This window comes from Erinaceus europaeus, chromosome 13 (genome assembly GCF_950295315.1).
Source record: "Erinaceus europaeus chromosome 13, mEriEur2.1, whole genome shotgun sequence".
In the NCBI taxonomy this organism is placed as follows: Eukaryota; Metazoa; Chordata; class Mammalia; order Eulipotyphla; family Erinaceidae; genus Erinaceus; species Erinaceus europaeus.
Genome location: NC_080174.1, coordinates 64342694 through 64361896, shown reverse-complemented (window position 1 = coordinate 64361896; position 19203 = coordinate 64342694). Strand labels below are relative to the sequence as shown.

Sequence of the window (19203 nt, the reverse complement as noted above, 5' to 3'; positions counted from 1 at the left end):
TGTCTTCATGCTGTCTATCTGACTATTGTGGGGGCTGGGGTTGTCAGAATGCAGATTTGAAACTTTGGGTCTTCAGGATGTGGTAAGCAGTTGAACTAAATCATGTTATCTGTGTGACAGTTGTAGGCTTATTGCTCCCAGCTAAGAGAATCTCATGACACTAGAGGGTGAGGTGAAGAAGAAAGAGGAAGAGGAGGAAGATCTAGCAAAAGATTTTTACATTTCTAGTAGAAAAAAATTAATTGGAATTCTAGGGGATTTGAGGGGAAAAAAATAGCTCTTTTGTGGGCATTCATGAAAGAATCGTGAATATGTAGTGACTAGAGATAGGAGTCCTTGAAACTGTACTGTATAAAAATAATAAGATGCATGGATTTCCATCCACCTCAGAGAAAGTATCAATAGTAAAGATGTACCATCCCTTAAGTTCTGAGGAGCGCTGATCTTGAGAATGCGCAGAATGTAGATGGGGGAAGATTAAAGCAGCTCAATTAGGTTTTCAAGGATCACCCAAGTAACAACTGGCTCTTCCAAAAGTTAATGAACCAGAATGCCAATGGTGGGCAAGCCTAGAGCCACAGCTCTCTGACATGTTAAGAGTTGGAGAGTGAGTCCAAAGGGAGTAAAAAGGGCTGGGGATGCTTTATGGACACTGGATTTTATCTGTGGCACCCAGCGCACGTATACATACAAACATAGTGAGGGGGGGAGGCTTAACAAAACAGTGCATTTCCTTTGCACCTGCAAGTAAGGTTTTCATTTGCTGCCAGTCTTTGCAGATACTTTGAAATGAGCTCTGACAACCACCATGCTTGTCAAATATCCCTAAATTTGATGTTGTTAGAGCTGCCACAGTAGCCTAATGAAAGCAGGGTGCTGTGTTTTGACTGCTTTTGAGACTCAAGATCATTAGGCTATGACTTTAAGATGTTCTCACCTAAAAGACTACCCATGATGGGAACATACTGTTTTAATCCTTTCACAGAACTGATAAATTTCAAGTCTATGACTAGACTCTGCAACCTTCCCCTCTAAAACACACAGAACTTTATATGAAGACTGTCCCTTCAGGCCTTTCCATATCTTTTTCCAGATGTAGTTCCCTTGCTAACACATGGCACCATCATGGGCCCTGTGATCATATCCCAGCCCTGTTTGGTAATTGCCATCTGTCACTTCATGCTCAAAGGGACTCTGCGGTAACACTGAGACCATTCTGTACACAGCCAGATTGGAGGCCGCAGCATTAGCAGTGTTTTGGAGACTAGTTTAATTCTCCATTTTATGACTGGGGAATCTGAATCCCAGGTGCCATGGTCATTTAGCTGGGTAGTAGCAAGGCTGAGACAGGCAGTCCACCCATTCAGATGCACATACTGACAGATATGCCTCTACTCTTCCCTGGTGTCTAACACTGCCATCCTGGACTCACCCTCTGCCCATTCCCATTCTGCTCTCTGTTCTGGATCAAGATGGTGTGGATATAAACAATATATGCCTTTAGGATTCTCACCCAAAGAGATCTGTGAACATGAATGCTCTTGGATGAGTTTAGGTGAGAGCTCTAAAGGCCATAGGGGATTTCCATGGTGCCAGCTGGCTGATGGTTTGTGCCTTTTGAAGACCAGCCAAGATCATTTAGCCTTGGATAGCATAATGGTTATTCAAAGAGACATTCATGCCTGAGGCTCCAAAGTTCAGGTTTAATCCCCCATGCCACCACAAGCCAGGACAGAGCTCTGATAAAAAGGAGAAGAAAATCATTTAGCCTCATTTCTCACTATCAGTGATGGGTTATGAAGGAGAACATCCCTGTCAAACTGGCTGAAGACTTTGGCCCCATTTGATCGATGTTCCCTCATTGAGGAGTATCTTGTGTTTCTGGAGATCCCTGTGGAACTCTTCACAGACCAAAGACTTGATGGTCCCTGTCTTTTCCATAAGCCTCACCTGAGATGAATCCTAATTAATATTTTTCACATTTTCCAGCTACAAACAAAAAGGCAAATGTTACTTCCTACTTCGGGCCCACAGTTCAACCTCTTTGGCCAGCCACTAGGCATAGATTCTTATATTGTACCCCCATGATGTCAGCTAAGAACTCCCACACAAGTCTGATAGTTGGGCTCTAGTTCTGACTTTGGATCTATGTTTTCAAAGAAACTTCTATTTCTGCAGCCACTGCTGACTCCAGACTTCTGCTAACTCATGCATTTTAAGCAACAGTGGTATCTCTGTCCTTCATTGCATCAGCTGAGATGTGAAACTCAGTCCCACCCCACACCTCCTTCTACTTAACCCAAATTCAGATGAATTTGTCTCTGTTTTAATGGTGTGAGAGGAAGGAAAAAGGAAAGCATTGCAGCAATGCAAACATGGGAGGCATCCCATTCATCAGTGTCCTTAGATGCTAGAGGAGTCCACTGCATGCAGCTCCCTTCTAAGGACAAGCTAAATCCAACTTGTACAGTTTTTTCATGTACATAAGTAGGACCATTCTTTTTTCTTTTTATTTACTTATTATTGTATAGAGACAGAGAGAAATTGAAAGGGGAAGATAGGGGGAGAAACAGAGACATCTGCAACCCTGCTTCATCATTCGTGAAGCTTTCCCCCTGCAGGTGGGGACCAGGGGCTTGAACCTGAATCCTTGCTCACTGTAATGTGTGTGCTTAACCAAGTGCACCACCGCCTGCCCCCCCCCCATTCTTTTTTCTTAACATGACTCCCAGCAACATCTTTACCTTCTACCTCCAGTGGCTGATTAAAGACATTTACAAAGATAGTTGTCTCCTCAGAGGAACTTAAGTGCTTTCTCTTTTCATTGAAGTAACATTGATTTACAACATTATATTTTAGAAGTAATAAATGTTCACACCTCTTGAGGTGGATGTCACCATGTCACACCCACCACCAATGTGTGTAACCCTACACCACAATCCAATGGGAAGTGTCTTCTCTTAGAGTGCACATTTTCATTCTCACTGTGCTAACCTAACCAGGCATCACGACATCATTCACCACTAACTGTCAGGGTGGTCACATTCTTTTTTTTTTTTATTTTAAAAAGGAGACATTAACAAAACTGTAGGATAGGAGGGGTACAACTCCACACAGTTCCCACCACCAGATCTCTATATCCCCCTCCCCTCCCCTGATAGCTTTCCCATTCTCTATCCCTCTGGGAGTATGGACCCAAGGTCACTGTGGGTTGCAGAAGGTGGAAGGTCTGGCTTCTGTAATTGCTTCCTCGCTGAACATGGGCATTGACTGGTCAATCCATACTCCCAGTCTGTCTCTCTCTTTCCCTAGTAGGGTAGGTCTCTGGGGGAAGCAGAGCTCCAGGACATATTGGTGGGGTCATCTGTCCAGGGAAGTTTGGCCAGCATCATGCTGGCATCTGGAACCTGGTGGCTGAAAAGAGAGTTAACATACAAAGCCAAACAAATTGTTGAACCATTATGGACCTAAAGGCTGGAATAGTGCAGATGAAGTGTTGGGGGGTACTCACTGCAGACTATAGTGTACTTCTGCTTTCAGGTATATATTTTGCCCTAGTTTATGGATACGTGTGAACATATGCTCTATCTCAGGGGACCTGGTCTATATCTAGGTTTTGGGACTTTGTTAGGAAGTGAACCACCTGGAATGGAATTAGAGAATACTGTGAAAGGAAAGGTCTCACCCGAGTAATGAAGCTGAAGGGTTGCCATTCCACACCTGAAGTCTCTGGACACAGTCTGAAGTGAAGCATGCTGAGGTGGCACTCATTGCATTGATTAGGTTGGGATCGGCAGATCAAATATTATTTGATATGAATTGAGAGAAGCATGCAGGAAAGTGTGCCCCACCCTAAGGTTCCAGGACTGGGGGAAATATAGACTCTATAGTGGAAATGTGAGGTTCCTGCTGTCTTAGGGTTCAAGAAGACAATGGATAGTTATTGTTATCATCACATTATTTGGTAATTGGGTTAACTTTGAAAAGTCCCTTTGTTAGGGTTTGCTGTATAATACCCAGCATCTTGTATATAGCTGTGCCACCAGTTGCTTCTGTTCTACCTGGTCTAGGCTTTTGAGAGAGTCAACATATCAAAGACTCAGCCTATGTATTAAAAAGACTCAGTCTATGTTTTAAAAAGTTTGAGACATGCAATCAATTTTCCCCTCCCATATTAATTAAATAGTGATTTATATGACTACAATTTAATAGGAGTGTACATAAACACCATTTCCACCACCAAAAGACTGTGTCCCATCCCACCCTCCTGCTGCCCCAGGAAGCCAAATGTCCACCCTCCCCTTCACCACAGGGTTTTTATTTTGGTGCCCTGCTCTAGATTTAATCAGGTTCTGCTTTTTAGTTTCCCTTTCTGTTCTTCTTTCTCAACTTCTGTTGATGAGTGGGATCATCTCATACTCATCTTTATCTTTCTGACTTAGCTCACTTAACATAATTTCTTCTAGCTCCATCCAAGATGGGTCAGAGAAGGCAGGTTCACTGTTCTTAATAGCTGCATAGTATTCCATTGTATATATATACCACAGCTTTCTCAGCCACTCATCTGTTGTTGGGCACCTGGGTTGCTTCCACATTTTAACTATTATGAACTGTGCTGCTATGAACATAGGTATACACATATCTTTTGGGTTGAGCATTATGGAATCCTTGGGGTATATCCCCAGGAGAGGAATTACTGGGTCATATGGAAGGTCTATGTCTAGCCTTGTGAGAGTTCTCCAGACTGCTCTCCAGAGAGGCTGGACCAATTTACATTCCCACCAGCAGTGCAGAAGGGTTCCTCTGTCCCCACAGCCTCTCCAACATTTGTTGCTGCTGTCCTTTTTGATGTATGCCATTCTCACAGAAGTGAGGTGGTATCTCAGTGTTGTCTTTATTTTCATTTCTCTGACAATCAGCAACCTGGAGCAGTTTTTCATATGTTTGTTAGCCTTTTGGATCTCCTCTGAAGTGAATGTTTTGTTCATATCCTCTACCCATTTTTGGATGGGGTCTTTTGCTTTTTTGGTGCTAAGTTTGCTAAGCTCTTTGTATATTTTGGTTATTAGTTTCTTGTCTGATGTATGGCATGTGAAGATCTTCTCCCATTCTGTGAGGGGTCTCTTTGTTTGTGTGATAGTTTCTTTCTTTGGCTGTGAGGGTGGTCACATTCTGTAGAAGGCAACATGAACATGTAGATGGTGCCAGATTGATCTAGACAGTCCTGGTTCAAATTCTGTCTCAAATACCTTGTATGACCCAGAAAGAAAGCCACTTAATTTTGCTAAACCTTTGTGTCACCACCTATAAATGTAAAAAATAAATACATGTTTGAACGTGAAATGCTTAGCCACATGCCTGGCTTTCAGCAGCTTTCTTTCCTCTCGTTTCTTCCACTGTCAGCAATCACACACAGTTCCTTCCCGTCATTATGGCTTGATGCCAAGGGATAAAAGCCAGCAGACAGCAGCTTTCCAGCTGGGGAAACAAGTGCTGGGGCTAGTGATGGGGTTGGCTGGCTGCTGCTCAAGCATGTTATAGTTTGGGCTTAATTATTGGAATGCTATAATGCTATGATGCTATAATGTAAGATATAGGGGGTGTAGTTGGTTTAGAAAAATCCTGGAAGAAAGACTTGGACAACTGGGAGGCTGCAAAGCTGATGAGCATTCTGACCTTGGATGATTTGGCACCTGTTTTTTTTTTTTTTTTTCCCTTCTATTCCTGTATTAGGTTTACTGGCTTTGTACCAAATGGAAGAAGGAGGTGCCAGGGACCTGAATTAAATCTGTCAAGCAGAGAGTGAAGGGACTGTGGAAGTCTGGGGAGGAGGGGGGGAGGGGATGGGGAGATGTGCTGGAAACTCTTGACAGTCCAACAGCACCATCTGGACTTGGCAGGGATGATAGTCCAGAGATCACACGAAAGTCACCAATAAATAATACAATTCTGCTATCATGGGTCTGTCCTGAGTGGGGACTCCCAATATCTTCTATTTAGAAGGAACATTGGTCACCTATCAGGAAAGAACTGGAGCTCTAAATCACTCTACATAACTAGTCTTTGGGAAGGCAGAACTAGGCAGGTGGCTACATTGTTGAGTGCCACCCAGAGGTCCCTGGAGCTCCAGTGGTGTGCTGAAGCTGGAGAACCAGCCCATAAGAATGGATCATTTGTAGTCTCAGGATTTTGGGGACTTGCTAAGCATAGCCATCATTAAAAATTAAATTATAAAAGCCTAAAATTAAATATCATATATTAGAACCTGTAATAAATAATTATTTCACTCTTATCAATACTCAAAGTTATTGGTATCAACTGTACTTGTATGGTGGAAAAATTATATAATGGTGTGTTTTCTATCATAATTCTAGTTTCCTTTTTTCTTTTTTAATTTTTACTTATAAAAAGGAAACACTGACAAAAACCATAGGATAAGAGGGGTACAACTCCACATAGTTCCAACCACCAGAACTTTGTTATCCTTTTTTCTTTTTTACCATAGCACTGCTCAGCTCTGGCTTATGGTGTGTGTGTGGGGGGGAGGGGGAGGATAGAACTTGACACTTCATGTTGAGTAGTATGCCAGCCCCCCCTGGCTTCTGCTTAACCAAGCACCGGTATGCCTATATAGGGATTGGTTTGATCCCATTCAAAGTGGTCTATTTACATAAATCACTTTTACATTTACATAAAGCACCACACTCCTTCCAGGGCATTAGTGGTTTAGTGGTAAAATTCTCACCTGCTCCGCCCCCTCTCCTTGTCACACCCTGATCCTCTCCTTGTCATACCCTGATTTTCACCAGTCACTTTTCTCTCCACCCTCTCTGCGTCGCATCCTGTTCCCACCCTACTGGGCTAGTATATTTATAAGGACAAGATTGTTTGTAGAGTTTAGTTTAGCTTAGCTTAGCTTGGTATAGACTGCATCCTGCATGAATAAAGAGATACTGCGTACAACCCAGCCATGAGTCCCGGGTCGTCTGTCTCCCGTCAGTGAAGCTCAGCCCGACAACTTCAAAGTCTCAGGCATGAGAATCTCTGTATAACCATTTTGCTATCTCCCCTATCCTTCAGAATTCTTGTTTCTGCCCATCACTATTCACTTGACCATTTTCATCCTACTTACCCATAGTTCTTCCATTTTACCCTCCCGCCAGTAACTTTTGTTTTTCAAAGTCTTAAAGGATTGTTTTTATTGTGTTTAGTTCATACACTTTTCTTATTTCTTTATATACCATATATGAGTGATTCTCATATTAGTGGCTGTCTTTCTCATCTGACTTATTTTACATACTGCAATACCCTCTAGTTCCTTCCATATTGGTGCAAATTGTAAAAAGTTTATTACATATATAGCTGAGTAGTATTCCATTATGGATTCACATCTTCTTTGTCAAATCTGTTGATGTGACTGACAGGCTCTAGGTGATTTCCAAATCTTGATGGTTACAAATAATGAATGCTATGGTAAACATGGGGTACATATATTTCTTAAAATTCATGTTGGAAAAATAGCTATAGTAAAAATCATGGAAAAAATAACTCCACTATTCAGTGATATCACAGTGCTAACTTGAAATCAGCAATAATGGGTATGTTTACCCCAGACAGATGGGCCAACACCATATACCATGTTATGTTCCTTGGAGGGCAGGTTGTCAGACTTACTAGCACGGCACTGCCACTGGATGACTAAAAAAGAAAGTAATACAGTCATTGGTACATCTTAGTTCTAGGGAGGTGATGTGTAATATATTTCTCAGAAGCAGGTGTCCTGGTGTAATGTGCTTTTTGAAGTTAAAGATAACCACCTTAAAACACTACTTCTCTGCTTGTTTGCCTTGTCTTTGTTTTTCATTCTTGAGTAATCTGTTTTAGTTTGCTGAGAAACTTCTAGAGTGATTTATGAGATTCCGTCTCACCTGTAAGCTGTATTTAAGCTAAGTTCCCTGTAGGAAAGTGAGCAGTTTAAGTGTCTTGCCTAATTAGCAAATTGAAAACTATGCTATAAAGAATATATCTTAACTAGGCACCAAAAAAAAAAAACCCTCATTTCCAAGTGGTTTATACAGCAATAATAATGTTAACTTCTCCAACACAGAAGAAATCATTTATAAATGATTGTTTTGCTGGTCTTGCTTTTTATTAAAATTATTACTATGGAACAGAATGCTTTGTTTGCCTTTGTTCCTCAAGCTCCATGCCTTTTGGTTGTTCTTTTAGGCAAGAATCACATGCTGATTCTACACTTTATTATTTTCATATCATGGAATGAGGGAAAAGCTTCATAGAAACTTCATCCTATTCACTTGTATGCCAGCTGCATTCTGAAAAACTATAATTTTCCTTTCAAAGGCTGAGTGCTGTCTGAATTGTAATATTGCCAACTCTCAACTGTCAAGATGATGGAGGAAAATACTAATGCAGATGGTATGAGCTTGTCATGAGCCTACTCAGCATGCTCTCTTGGCCTGACATTTGAATTAAAATTCATATAGCAAGTGAGAGCCGAAAGCCATTAAAAATGATTGTGGAATGCAGGGGGGCATGAAAATCTGTGCACCCACCTAAAGAAGCCTGACAAGCTAAGTCACTGGGACTTGTCTTTGTATGACATTTCAAAAAACTTCCTGGAAGAAATAGTAATAAAACTTTTAGTAACTGTGTGGCATCAGACCTAAAAACTTTGAACTGAGATTGTGAGGATCAGTGCAGCCTACCTCCAGTGTTAAGAGTTAAGGAGGTTCAATCCAAGGCTACTGTTGTCAGACAAGCCACCAACTTGCAGATGGTACCATGATCCAAACTGATTTCACTGGACAGATGACCTCACCGATGTGCCCTGGAACCAGATCCCTGCCCCACTAGGGAAAGATAGAAATAGGCTGGGAACATGGATCAACTTGCCAACGTCCATGTCCAGTGGAGAAGCAATTACAGAAGCCAGACCTTCCACCTTCTGCACCCCACAACTAGATCCTGGGTCCATGGTCCCAGAGGGATATAGAATAGAAAAGCTTCCAATGAATGGGGTGGAATTCAGAACTCTAGTGGTGGGAATTGTATAGAATTGTACCTCTCTTACCCTGTGGTCAGGGATGTTTTGGAGTGTGGTACTATGTCACCTTACTCATAATATCCTTTAACCTAAATACTGGATATGTGACTTTTTTTTTTGCCTCCAGGGTTATTGCTGGGGCTCAGTGCCTGCACCATGAATCCACTGCACCTGGAGGCTATTTTTTTTCCTTTTGTTGGCCTTGTTGATTGCTGTTGTTATTACTATTATTGTCATTGCTGTCATTGTTGTTGGATAGGACAGAGAGAAATGGAGAGAAGGGGGAGACAAAGAGGGGAAGATAGACACCTGCAGACCTGCTTCACCGCTTGTGAAGCGACGATCCCCCCACAGGTGGGGAGCCAGGGGATTGAACCAGGATCCTTATGCCAGTCCTAGCACTTCAAGCCATATGTGCTTAATCCACTGTGCTAATTCCTGACCTCCCATGACCTCTATTTTTATATCAGAATCTCTATACTACAAAAAAGAAAATGTATTTTAGTTAAACCCAAACTCTCAATTATTATAATGTTCTATAATCATTTCTTTTCCATAAGCAATTTAAAATAAATCTCAAGTATAAAAGCAATATAAAATAAACCTTATACCATGCCTTTCCCCCTTGATACTTATGCATTCATATCTCTCTTAGACATTTATTTACACCATTGTTACATGTAATAAAATTAACAATTTCTTGATACCAACTAATTCTCAATTTGTGTTCAAATGTCCCCAATTGTTGCAAAAGTGACTGAACTTAGCAGCTTCAGTGTATTTGGTAGGGCAGAGGATACTTTGGAAATTCTGGTGATTGCTTCTCCACCATCTGGACTATAGCTCTGGTAGAACCAGTGTTGAAGGACACCAGGGGAGAGATGTGTAGGTTTGCTATAGACATTGTCTTAAGTTACTGACTTTTGGGATGTTCTCTCTTTAAAGAATAAGCTTATGAAGGACTGGGTGGTGATGCACCTAGTTGAGCGCACGTTACAATGCACAAGGACACAAGTTCAAGCCCCTCATCCCCACCTGCAGGGGGAAAGCTTTGCAATTGATGAAGCAGTGCTGCAGGTGCCTGTCTGTCTCTCTCCCTCCCTATGTCCTCCTTCCTCTCAATTTTTGGCTGTATCTAATAAATAAAAAAGATAATTTTTTTTAAAGAGTAAGTTTATGAAAACTCCGCTCCCATTTCCTATGTCCTGTGGTCTTCCTGAGACTTTTTCCCAGCTTCATGTTCTTGCACTCACCCAGATGTTGCATTGGTGCCCACCTTCCTGAAGTTGTTTGTGCCTTTCCTTGTAGAGATTTCCCAAGTCTTGGAAGAGGCTTTTCCCAAGGATTACTACTCTTCTACCAGTTTTGGACCTACTATTCCCTCAGTGAATCATGGTGGATCTTTCAGATGTCCCAGAGAGCCACATGCTTGTTTGTTGTTTTTTTCAAGCTACTTTTTTTGTGTGTAACTTATAGTGGTTTGTAAGATTATAGGGTATAGTTTCGCCACACACTATTTTTAGGGAAATATATACATATATATATATACATCGTTGAGGCAAAAAGGAGCATCATGTCTGAAGTTATTTTCAAATTACTCAGAAAATAGTGGTCACAGTGGGTAGAATAATGATAAATAATAAACAGATAAAATGATAAATAATGATAATAATAAACAGATAGAATAATGGTAATGCCAAAAGACTTTCATGCCTGAGGCTCCAAAGTCCCAGGTTCAATACCCTTATCACCATAAACCAGAGATGAGCAGTTCTGGTTAAAAAAAAATAGTGGGTATCTAGAGAAAATATGGCAAAGCAAATGTATTCACATTTGTGGAGGTCTGGGTGAAAGATACATGAAAACTATTTGTTTTTCATTATTTATTTACTTATTTATTTATTTTTCCTCAATGGTTATTGCTGGAGTGTTGGTACCTGCACTATGAATCTACTGCTCTTAGAGGCTTTTTTTTTTTTCCCATTTTTGCTGCCCTTGTTGTAGTGGTTATTGTTATTATTTGATAGGACAGAAAGAAATCTAGAGAGGAGGGAAAGACAGAGAGGGTGAGAGACAGACACTTGAAGACCTGCTTTACTGCTTGTGAAGCGACCCCCCCCTGCAGGTGGGGACCTGGGGGCTCAAAAAGAGATCCATCCTCATGCTGGTCCATGTGCACTTAACCTGCAGCACTACCACCCAGCCCCCCATGAAAACTATTTGTATACTCTTAAAAAGTCTGCCATTATGTCAGCTTCCACTGTTAGGTTCACTTGTTTTCCATTAAACATTCAGTTTCAGAACATTTCCTCTGGCTTTGTTCTTTTCCTTATCTCTCCCCTAATCCTGAGATTATCTCTTCCTTTAGCATGGTTTTTTTAATGGTTATTTAGTAATGACTGACAAAATTATAGGATAAGAAGGGTACAGTTCCATACAGATCCCACCACCTGAGTTCTATATCCCATCCCCTCCATTGGAAAGTTCCCTAATCTTTAATCCTCTGTGAGTATGGACCAAAGATCTTTATGGGATGAAGAAAGTGAGATGTCTGGCTTTTGTTATTGCTTCTCCACTGGACATGGGTGTTGACAGGTTGATCCATAAGCCTCAGCCTGTTTCTATCTTTCCTTGATGGGATAGGACTCTTGACAATCATCATGGTGCTTTCCAATTTATGTCTTCAACTCAGACCTCTTCTTAGTCTCTGCATGTCCAGTTGCCTGCCCATTCATCTCTCCTCAAATTCATCTCCTAATCTGATCTGGGCTCATGTTGCTGTCTCTCCCCTAGACTTCCCTCTTGGGGCATCCTCACTTCAGCATACAATGCCTATCACTCATTCAAACCAGAAAAAGTACAGCAGATCTTTCTTGAAAGACCTTGATATAGCTACAAGTTCTATCATGTTAGGGTTGGTCCAGGAGATGGTATATGAAAAGAGAAGGGGGGGTGTCAGCAACACTATTCCATCACTTGTGAAACTTCCCTGCCTGCAGGTGGGGACCAGCAGCTTGAATCTGGGTATTCATACATAGTTTATGCACTCAGCCAAGTGTACCACTGTCCAGCCAGACAGCCTTGTATTCTTCTTTCTGCCTTTATCTTTTTGTGGGTCAAGTAAGTCTTATTTTGCAGAGATCTTCAGAACTGAGCTTATGGATTGCTGCATCATTCATGAAAACAAAATGCATTTTCATTGAAAGCAAAAAAAGCATTTTAAGATTAATGAAAGAAAGAAAATCTGAGAATTTCCCTAAAGGATTACTAAAGCATTTAACAGTAATTTCGGCCCAGTGGAAGGTATGAAAATCAAAAAGGAATATGATGACTTTATAAAATACTAGGAAAGAAAAGAATGAAAGTCTCCATTTTGGAGTAATCCTAAAAGAACAGAAACACAATATATATGGGGGGGAATTAAAAAGAAAAAATAAAAATTTAATCATTCCGAAGGGGGAAAGTAGAAAGTGCAGGGTAAATAGAAGACACAGAATGAGATCATGGATTTAAACCTAAATGATTTATATGTAAATGGAATAAATGATTCTTTAAAAACATCTCTTATAAAAATGTTATTTTTATAAGAGATATTTTTATAAGCGATACATCTAAACCATAAGGATTCAGATATCTTAAAGAAAAAAGAAATATCAAAGGTTTAAGATTGACAGAACAGCTGACTTGGATAGTGTGCTGTTATGGTATGTGAGCAACTCCACGCATTGAAGGAATCTTTAGTCCTGAAGTTTCTTTTCCTCTTTACCTCTGTATCACTCTTTCTATCTGAAAAAATCATCTAGGAGCAATGAAACTTGGATGAAATAGGAAAAGGGAGAGGAAGAAGGAGAGAAGGGAGGGAAGAAGAGAGGAAGGTTGATTGGTTGGTTGGTTGGTTAGAGGTTCAATCAGGGTTTAATGGGGCAGGTACTACTTTGTAGATTTTTTAAATTTTTATTTATTCATTTATTTTTTACCAGAGCACTGCTCAGCTCTGGCTTATGATGGTGCAGGGGACTGAAACTGGCATTTTTGGAGCCTCAAGCATGAAAGCCTCTTTGCATAACCATTATGCTATCTACCCCTACCCTATAGATAATTTTTTAGTAGAGAGGTTTTTTAAATACAAAGAATCAGAGATTTGTACTATCTTTGAAATCACTGAGTACTGAAGATCAGAAGGCAAAGGCCAGCAGTTGCTTTCATTAGAAATCTGTCGTCAGGACTCTGGGTTTGCCTGCAGGATTCCTTCACTCCTAGCAGATTCTTTTTTTTTTTTTTCTTCAATATCCAAAATTTGAGATACCCACTGGGAGTCTTGAAACATAACCCTTGCAGATGAAGGGGAGGAGAGCGTTTGCTGTGATTGTGTATTGAATGAAATTTATATAACTGTCTTATATAAAAAACATTCAGGGCCATCAAAGTAACTCACTTGGATAGTGTGCTATTTTACCATATGCACAGCCTGGGTTTGAGCCTGGCTCCCACCCACTGCATTGAAGATAATTAGAATGGTTCACACACACAAAAAAAGGCAAATCAGACAACAGGAACAATAAATTTAAACAGGGTGGGGGCTGCAGGGTGGGGACACTTCACAAGTGGCAAGGCAGGTCTGCAGGTGTCTCTCTCTCTCTCTATCTCCCCATCTCTCTAAATTTCTCTCTGTCCTATCCAATAAAATGGGGGGGGGGGGAATGGACGCCAGGAGCAGTGGATTCATAGTACTGGCACTGAGCCCCAGTGATAAACCCTGGAGGCAAAAGAGGAGGAGGAGGGTGGAGGAGAGGAGGAAGAGGAAGGAAAAGAGGAGGAGGAAGAGGAGCAGCAACAGTAGTTAAGGAATGTTGAGAAGTAAGGAATAAAAAGTTCTTGTGTATTTGATTTCATCTAGACCCGAGTGTGACCCATCTGACTTATTTTATTATTTTTGTTTGAGTGAATCAGTTAACTTATAGTGAGAAATACAAGACTCTCCATCATTCTTGACGTGCATTTCCTCCCTTCAGGAGCAGCCCTGTTCAGGAAGTAAAGTGCTAATGGGCAGGCTGGTTGGCCAATCTGGAGAAAAAAAAAAAAAAACGGATGTGCTATAAATGACAAGAGCCACTAATGGGATGAATTGGTACAATTATGGCCACATTTGTGGCACTCTACAACAATAACAAATGAAGTTATGAAAGGATCAGAGCCATAAAGCTAAATGTAAGATAGCTAGAATTTGAACACCTGCACTCTTCCGCTCTATCACAGAAGGCCTTTCAGCACTTCTTCCCTTAGAAAGTATCAGTGGTCTATGTCTGTTTCTAATCATTGTCTAAGAAACAACATCAGCTCATAGTGGCATCTCAGTCACTCCACACCATGGCTCTTGGCAGGGTCCAGATACATTCTCTAAGAAAAGCCTATTATTTATGTCTGCATTTTCCTGTTTTTCTCTCTCTCCTATTATTTATGTCTGCATTTTCCTGTTTTTCTTTTTAATATTTATTTATTTATTCCTTTTTGTTGCCCTTGTTGTTTTATTGTTGTAGTTACAGTTATTGTTGTTATTGATGTCGTCGTTGTTGGACAGGACAGACAGAAATGGAAAGAGGAAGGGAAGACAGAGGGGGAGAGAAAGACACCTGCAGACCTGCTTCACCACTTGTGAAGCGAGTCCCCTATAGGTGGGGAGCCGGGAGCTCAAACCAGGATCCTTACGCCGGACCTTGCGCTTTGTGCCACCTGCACTTAACCCGCTGCACTACCGCCCGACTCCTCATTTTCCTATTTTCTATATGTCTCCTGTTTTTCACCGCTGTTTCTTGTTTGCTACCTCCTTTAACATTAAGTGGGTATTTTCTAGACAAGTTTTTTCTTTTTAATTTTATTGGGGGTTTACATCATAGTCTTTTTTTCAAAAAAACTTGTCTAGAAGGAGGAGAGAGAAAAAGCCAGACATCACTCTGGTACATTTGCTGCCGGGGATTGCACTCAGGACCTCTTGCATGAGAGTCCGATGCTTTATCCTCCCAGACCACTACATCATAGTCTTGAACACATAGGCACAATCTCTCATTTCTTCTTGATTGGTGTGTAGGAGATACAGCAGGACTCCAATGGCCCTTCCCTCCTCCAGAGTCCTTTGCTTTGGTGCAACATGCCATACCCAGTCCAAGTTTCACCTCATGTTTTCCCTTACTTTTTTTTGGGGGGGGCAGGACTAATGATTTACAATCAACAGTAAAATTGTTCTTTGTTCTTAAGTTCTACCTATAAGTAAGATCATCATAACCCTCTTTCTCCCTTCCTCCCTTTCTTTTATTTTTTAACCATAGCACTACTCAGTTCTGGTTTACAGTGGTAGGGGGAGTTGAACATGGGAACCTTGAGAGTCTTTTTAGGATAACCTATATTTATGTCCCTTACCCATAGAACCATTTTAAATACAATCATTGATTTAAAACAATTTTCAGCTTAGTGATTGCTCTAGGAAATATAATGGACACTAACCACAGTCTACCTCTGCTTAATTTAATCCAGTTGAAGAGAAAAACTTTGCTCAATTATCGCTCTATTCCCTACCCCCTTTTGGGGGAAGATCTACAAAAATGTGTCACTGGGAGACATCTGAGAAATATGATAGACTACTTGCAGTTTAGCTACCAATACTGTATTATTAAACCGTCAGGACATATGCGAGGTTGTACAAAGTCATGATAAAAGAAGTGAAAAGGTCATAATAAACAGCAGTTTTACTGATTTCTATGCCTAAATCTCTATAGTCCCTCACATGTGCTATGTAAGGATAAAGCCACAACTATGTGTGCAGTCCCAAGGTAGCAGGCAGGGTAAGAACTTCAGCAAGTCCTAGCACAGATAAGCAGTTGTACAAGGTGGAACCTGTTAGGTGTTCAGTCACCTCTTGAAAAGCCCCTGATGAGGAGCACATGAGTCACTGAGTAGTGGGATGAGCTTTTCCACCTGAGACAAGACTTAGTAACTCTTCAGTGGTAGTTTGTTCTTGAAGGCTGAGGTGTCGCTGTTTAGCTAAATTGAAGGCTCTCAAGGCGTATTCTTGTGCCTGAAACAGAATTGCAGTGACAAAAGAAAGCTGTCACAGAAAAGCTCAATAACATTGGGAAGCTCCATCTGTGATCAACCCCAGAAACATGACAAAGGAAAGGCCCCATCAGCTTCTTGCATCAGTCACTGAGCTCTTGTTGCTAATATGAACATAGATAGGCCCTTACAGCTAGCCACACATAGATGACAGATGGGGCAGGAGGTACCAGTAAACCCCATTTCACTTGACAAATTGACTATAAACTATGGATAAGTACATCTCCTTAGCAAAATAAGGTCCTCTTGTAGGATCTTAAGGATCTTGGAACAGCATTGAGAGGCACTGAGGTGACTGGTAGCAAATTTCCATTCTGTAGGTCTTGGGACTAAGAGTTTTGGTTTGGAAATAGACTCCATAGGATATTTAGGGGAAACCCCTATCTTTCATATTCTCTCCTTTTTTTCCTCCCTCATTCCTTTCCTTCTCTGCTTCCTTCCTTTGTATTAACAAATATTTACTGAGTGGCTATTGTGACTACAGACATAAATTCTTGACCCATTGGGACTTAAACTGTAGTAGGAGGACTGGAGATACAGCATTATGGTTATGTGCAAAAGATTTTCATGCTTTAGGTTCTGAGGTCCCCAGTTCAATTCTCAGCACCACCATAAGCCAGAGCTGAGCAGTGCTCTGGTCCCTCTATATGTATCTTTCTGTATCTCTCTCATTAAAAAAATAAATATAGGGACTGGGTGTTGGCACACCTACCTAGTTAAGCACACATATTACAATGTGCAAGGACCCAAGTTCAAGCTCCTGGTCCCCACCTGCAGGAGGAAAACTTCACAAGTGTTGAAGCAGTGCTGCAGGTATCTCCTAGTCTCTCTCCCTCTCTTGTCTCCTCCTTCCTCTCAATTTCTGGCTGTCTCTATCCAATAAATAAAATAAAATATTTTTAAATAAAATATTTTTAAAATAAAAATAAAACAAAAAATATAGGTAATAAAAGTAATTTTATTTCCACCTTTAGGAGGAAAGCTTTGTGAGTGGTAAAGCAGTGTGGCAGGTGTCTCTCTTTCTCTCTCCCTTCTCTCCCATCCCCTTCCTTCTCAATTTCTGGCTGTCTCTATCCAATAAATAAAAGCAATAAAATTTTTAAATAAAAATAATTGCATATAAAAAATGAATAAAGGGGGCTGGGCAGTACTGCACCCAGTTGAATGCACACATTATCATGCTCATGGACGGGGGCTCAAGACCCCTGTCCTCACCTGTAGGAGGATGTTTCATGAGCAGTAAAGCAGGTCTGCAGGTATCTGTCTTTCTCTCTCCCTCTATGCTTCCCCTCCTCTCTTAATTTCTCTCTGTCCTACCCAATAAAATGGAAAAAATGGCCGCCAAGAGCAGTGGATTCGTAGTGCTGGCACTGAGACCCAGCAATTACCCTGGAAGTCTGTGTGTGTGTGTGTGTGTGTGTGTGTGTGTGTGTGTGTGTGTGTGTGTGTGTGTGTGGTGGTAGTTGTCTAGGAAGTAACACAGTGGATAAAGTGTTGGGCTCTCAAGCATAAGGTTCTAAATTCACCACCTGCAGCACATGTATCATCAGAGTAATGTTATGTTTCTCTTTTTTTCTCTCTCTCTTCCTATCCCTTTCATTAAAAAAATAAAATCTTGGGGGTCAGGCGGAAGCACGCCAGGTTAAACACACATAGTATGAAGTATAAGGACCTGTGCAAGGACCCAACAAGGATCCCAGTTCAAGCCCCCGGCTCCCCAACTGCAGGGGGGTTGCTTCACAAGCAGTGAAGCAAGTCTGCAGGTATCTACCTTTCTCTCTCCCTCTCTGTCTCCCCCTCCTCTCTCGATTTCTCTGTCCTATCCAACAACAACAAAAATGGAAAAATGGCTGCCAGAAGCAGTAGATTTGTAGTGCAGGCACCAACCCCCAGCAATAACCCTGGAGGCAAAAATAAATAAATAAATACATAAATAAATATTTTTAAATGTTTTTTAAATAATATATAAATATATATGGAGAGAGAAAAAAGTGAAAAACTAATGATTTCACTCAAGTAGAATATGAATAAAACAAATTTGTAAAAATAATAATAAACTGATTCTGACTTTGGAAAACTATAGTGGTTATTGGAAAGAATGGGGAGTGGGGAATGTTGGATAGCTAGAATGACTTCTTTGGTGTAATGACACTAGAACTTTGGTAGTATATGTGGTGAGTAGTATATTCACACATATATAGGTGTGAAGAATGAACCCTTTCTTTGCCTCAAGCGTCTTATCTGGAAAGTGAAAATTATAAAATACCTACACCATAAGGTTGGTATAAGAGTAAAATATTAGTGGTCCAGGAGGTGGCACATTTGATAAAGTATTGGACTTTCAAGTATGAGGTCCTGAGTTCGATTCCTAGCAGCACATGTGCCAGAGTGGTGTCTGGTTCTTTTTCTCTCCTCCTATCCCTCTCATAAATAAATAAAATATTTTTAAAAATAAGAATAAAATATGATGATTTACTTACAGTGTTTAGGCTAGTGATTTGAATACAATAACCACTCAATTTAAATTATCTAATTTAATTATTTTATGGTAGCCCATTTTCTCCCTGGATTCCTCCAGAAATAGGAAACTCACTGAATGAGTGTATTAGAACTTCTACTCCATTCCTTCAAAGGACTATCCAGACCAGAACTCTCCCAGTACTGCCCCAGCATTCATTTATCTATGCAACTCTGGGAAGGATTCTCTGAGAGAAGAAGACTGTCCAGTTTTCATTATGCAGCCCAAACAAATGAAAAGTATCATGAGTATGCCTGAACTTGTTGGAAGCAAAGCTTATTCTGAGGGGGGAAAAAAAAACAAACCACTAGTCCAAATGGACAAAGACAACTGAATTCAATCACAGAATCTTTACCTCATTTTGTTTTTGTGTGATTTAGTTTAATGAGAGGGATAGAGAGATAGAGGGTCCAGGTGGTGGCACACCTGGTTAAGTGCACACATTGCAGTGGGCAAGGTTGCAGGTTCAAGTCCCTGGTCCCTACCTGCAAGGGGAAAGCTTCATGAGTGGTAG

General features: G+C 40.8%; 1 protein-coding gene across 4 annotated transcripts in view; it reads right to left on the bottom strand.

Annotated features, from left to right (window-relative positions):
• Positions 1–15786: 15786 nt before the first annotated feature.
• Positions 15787–19203, bottom strand: part of ZMYND12 (zinc finger MYND-type containing 12) — a 35977-nt gene continuing 32560 nt past the window's right edge. For all 4 annotated transcript variants that reach the window (XM_016189579.2, XM_060206097.1, XM_060206098.1 and 1 more), the window contains one exon: positions 15787–16133. In XM_016189579.2, the coding sequence (XP_016045065.1) occupies positions 16005–16133 (129 nt within the window). In that variant the 3' untranslated portion in view covers positions 15787–16004. The remainder of the gene's footprint in view (positions 16134–19203) is intronic.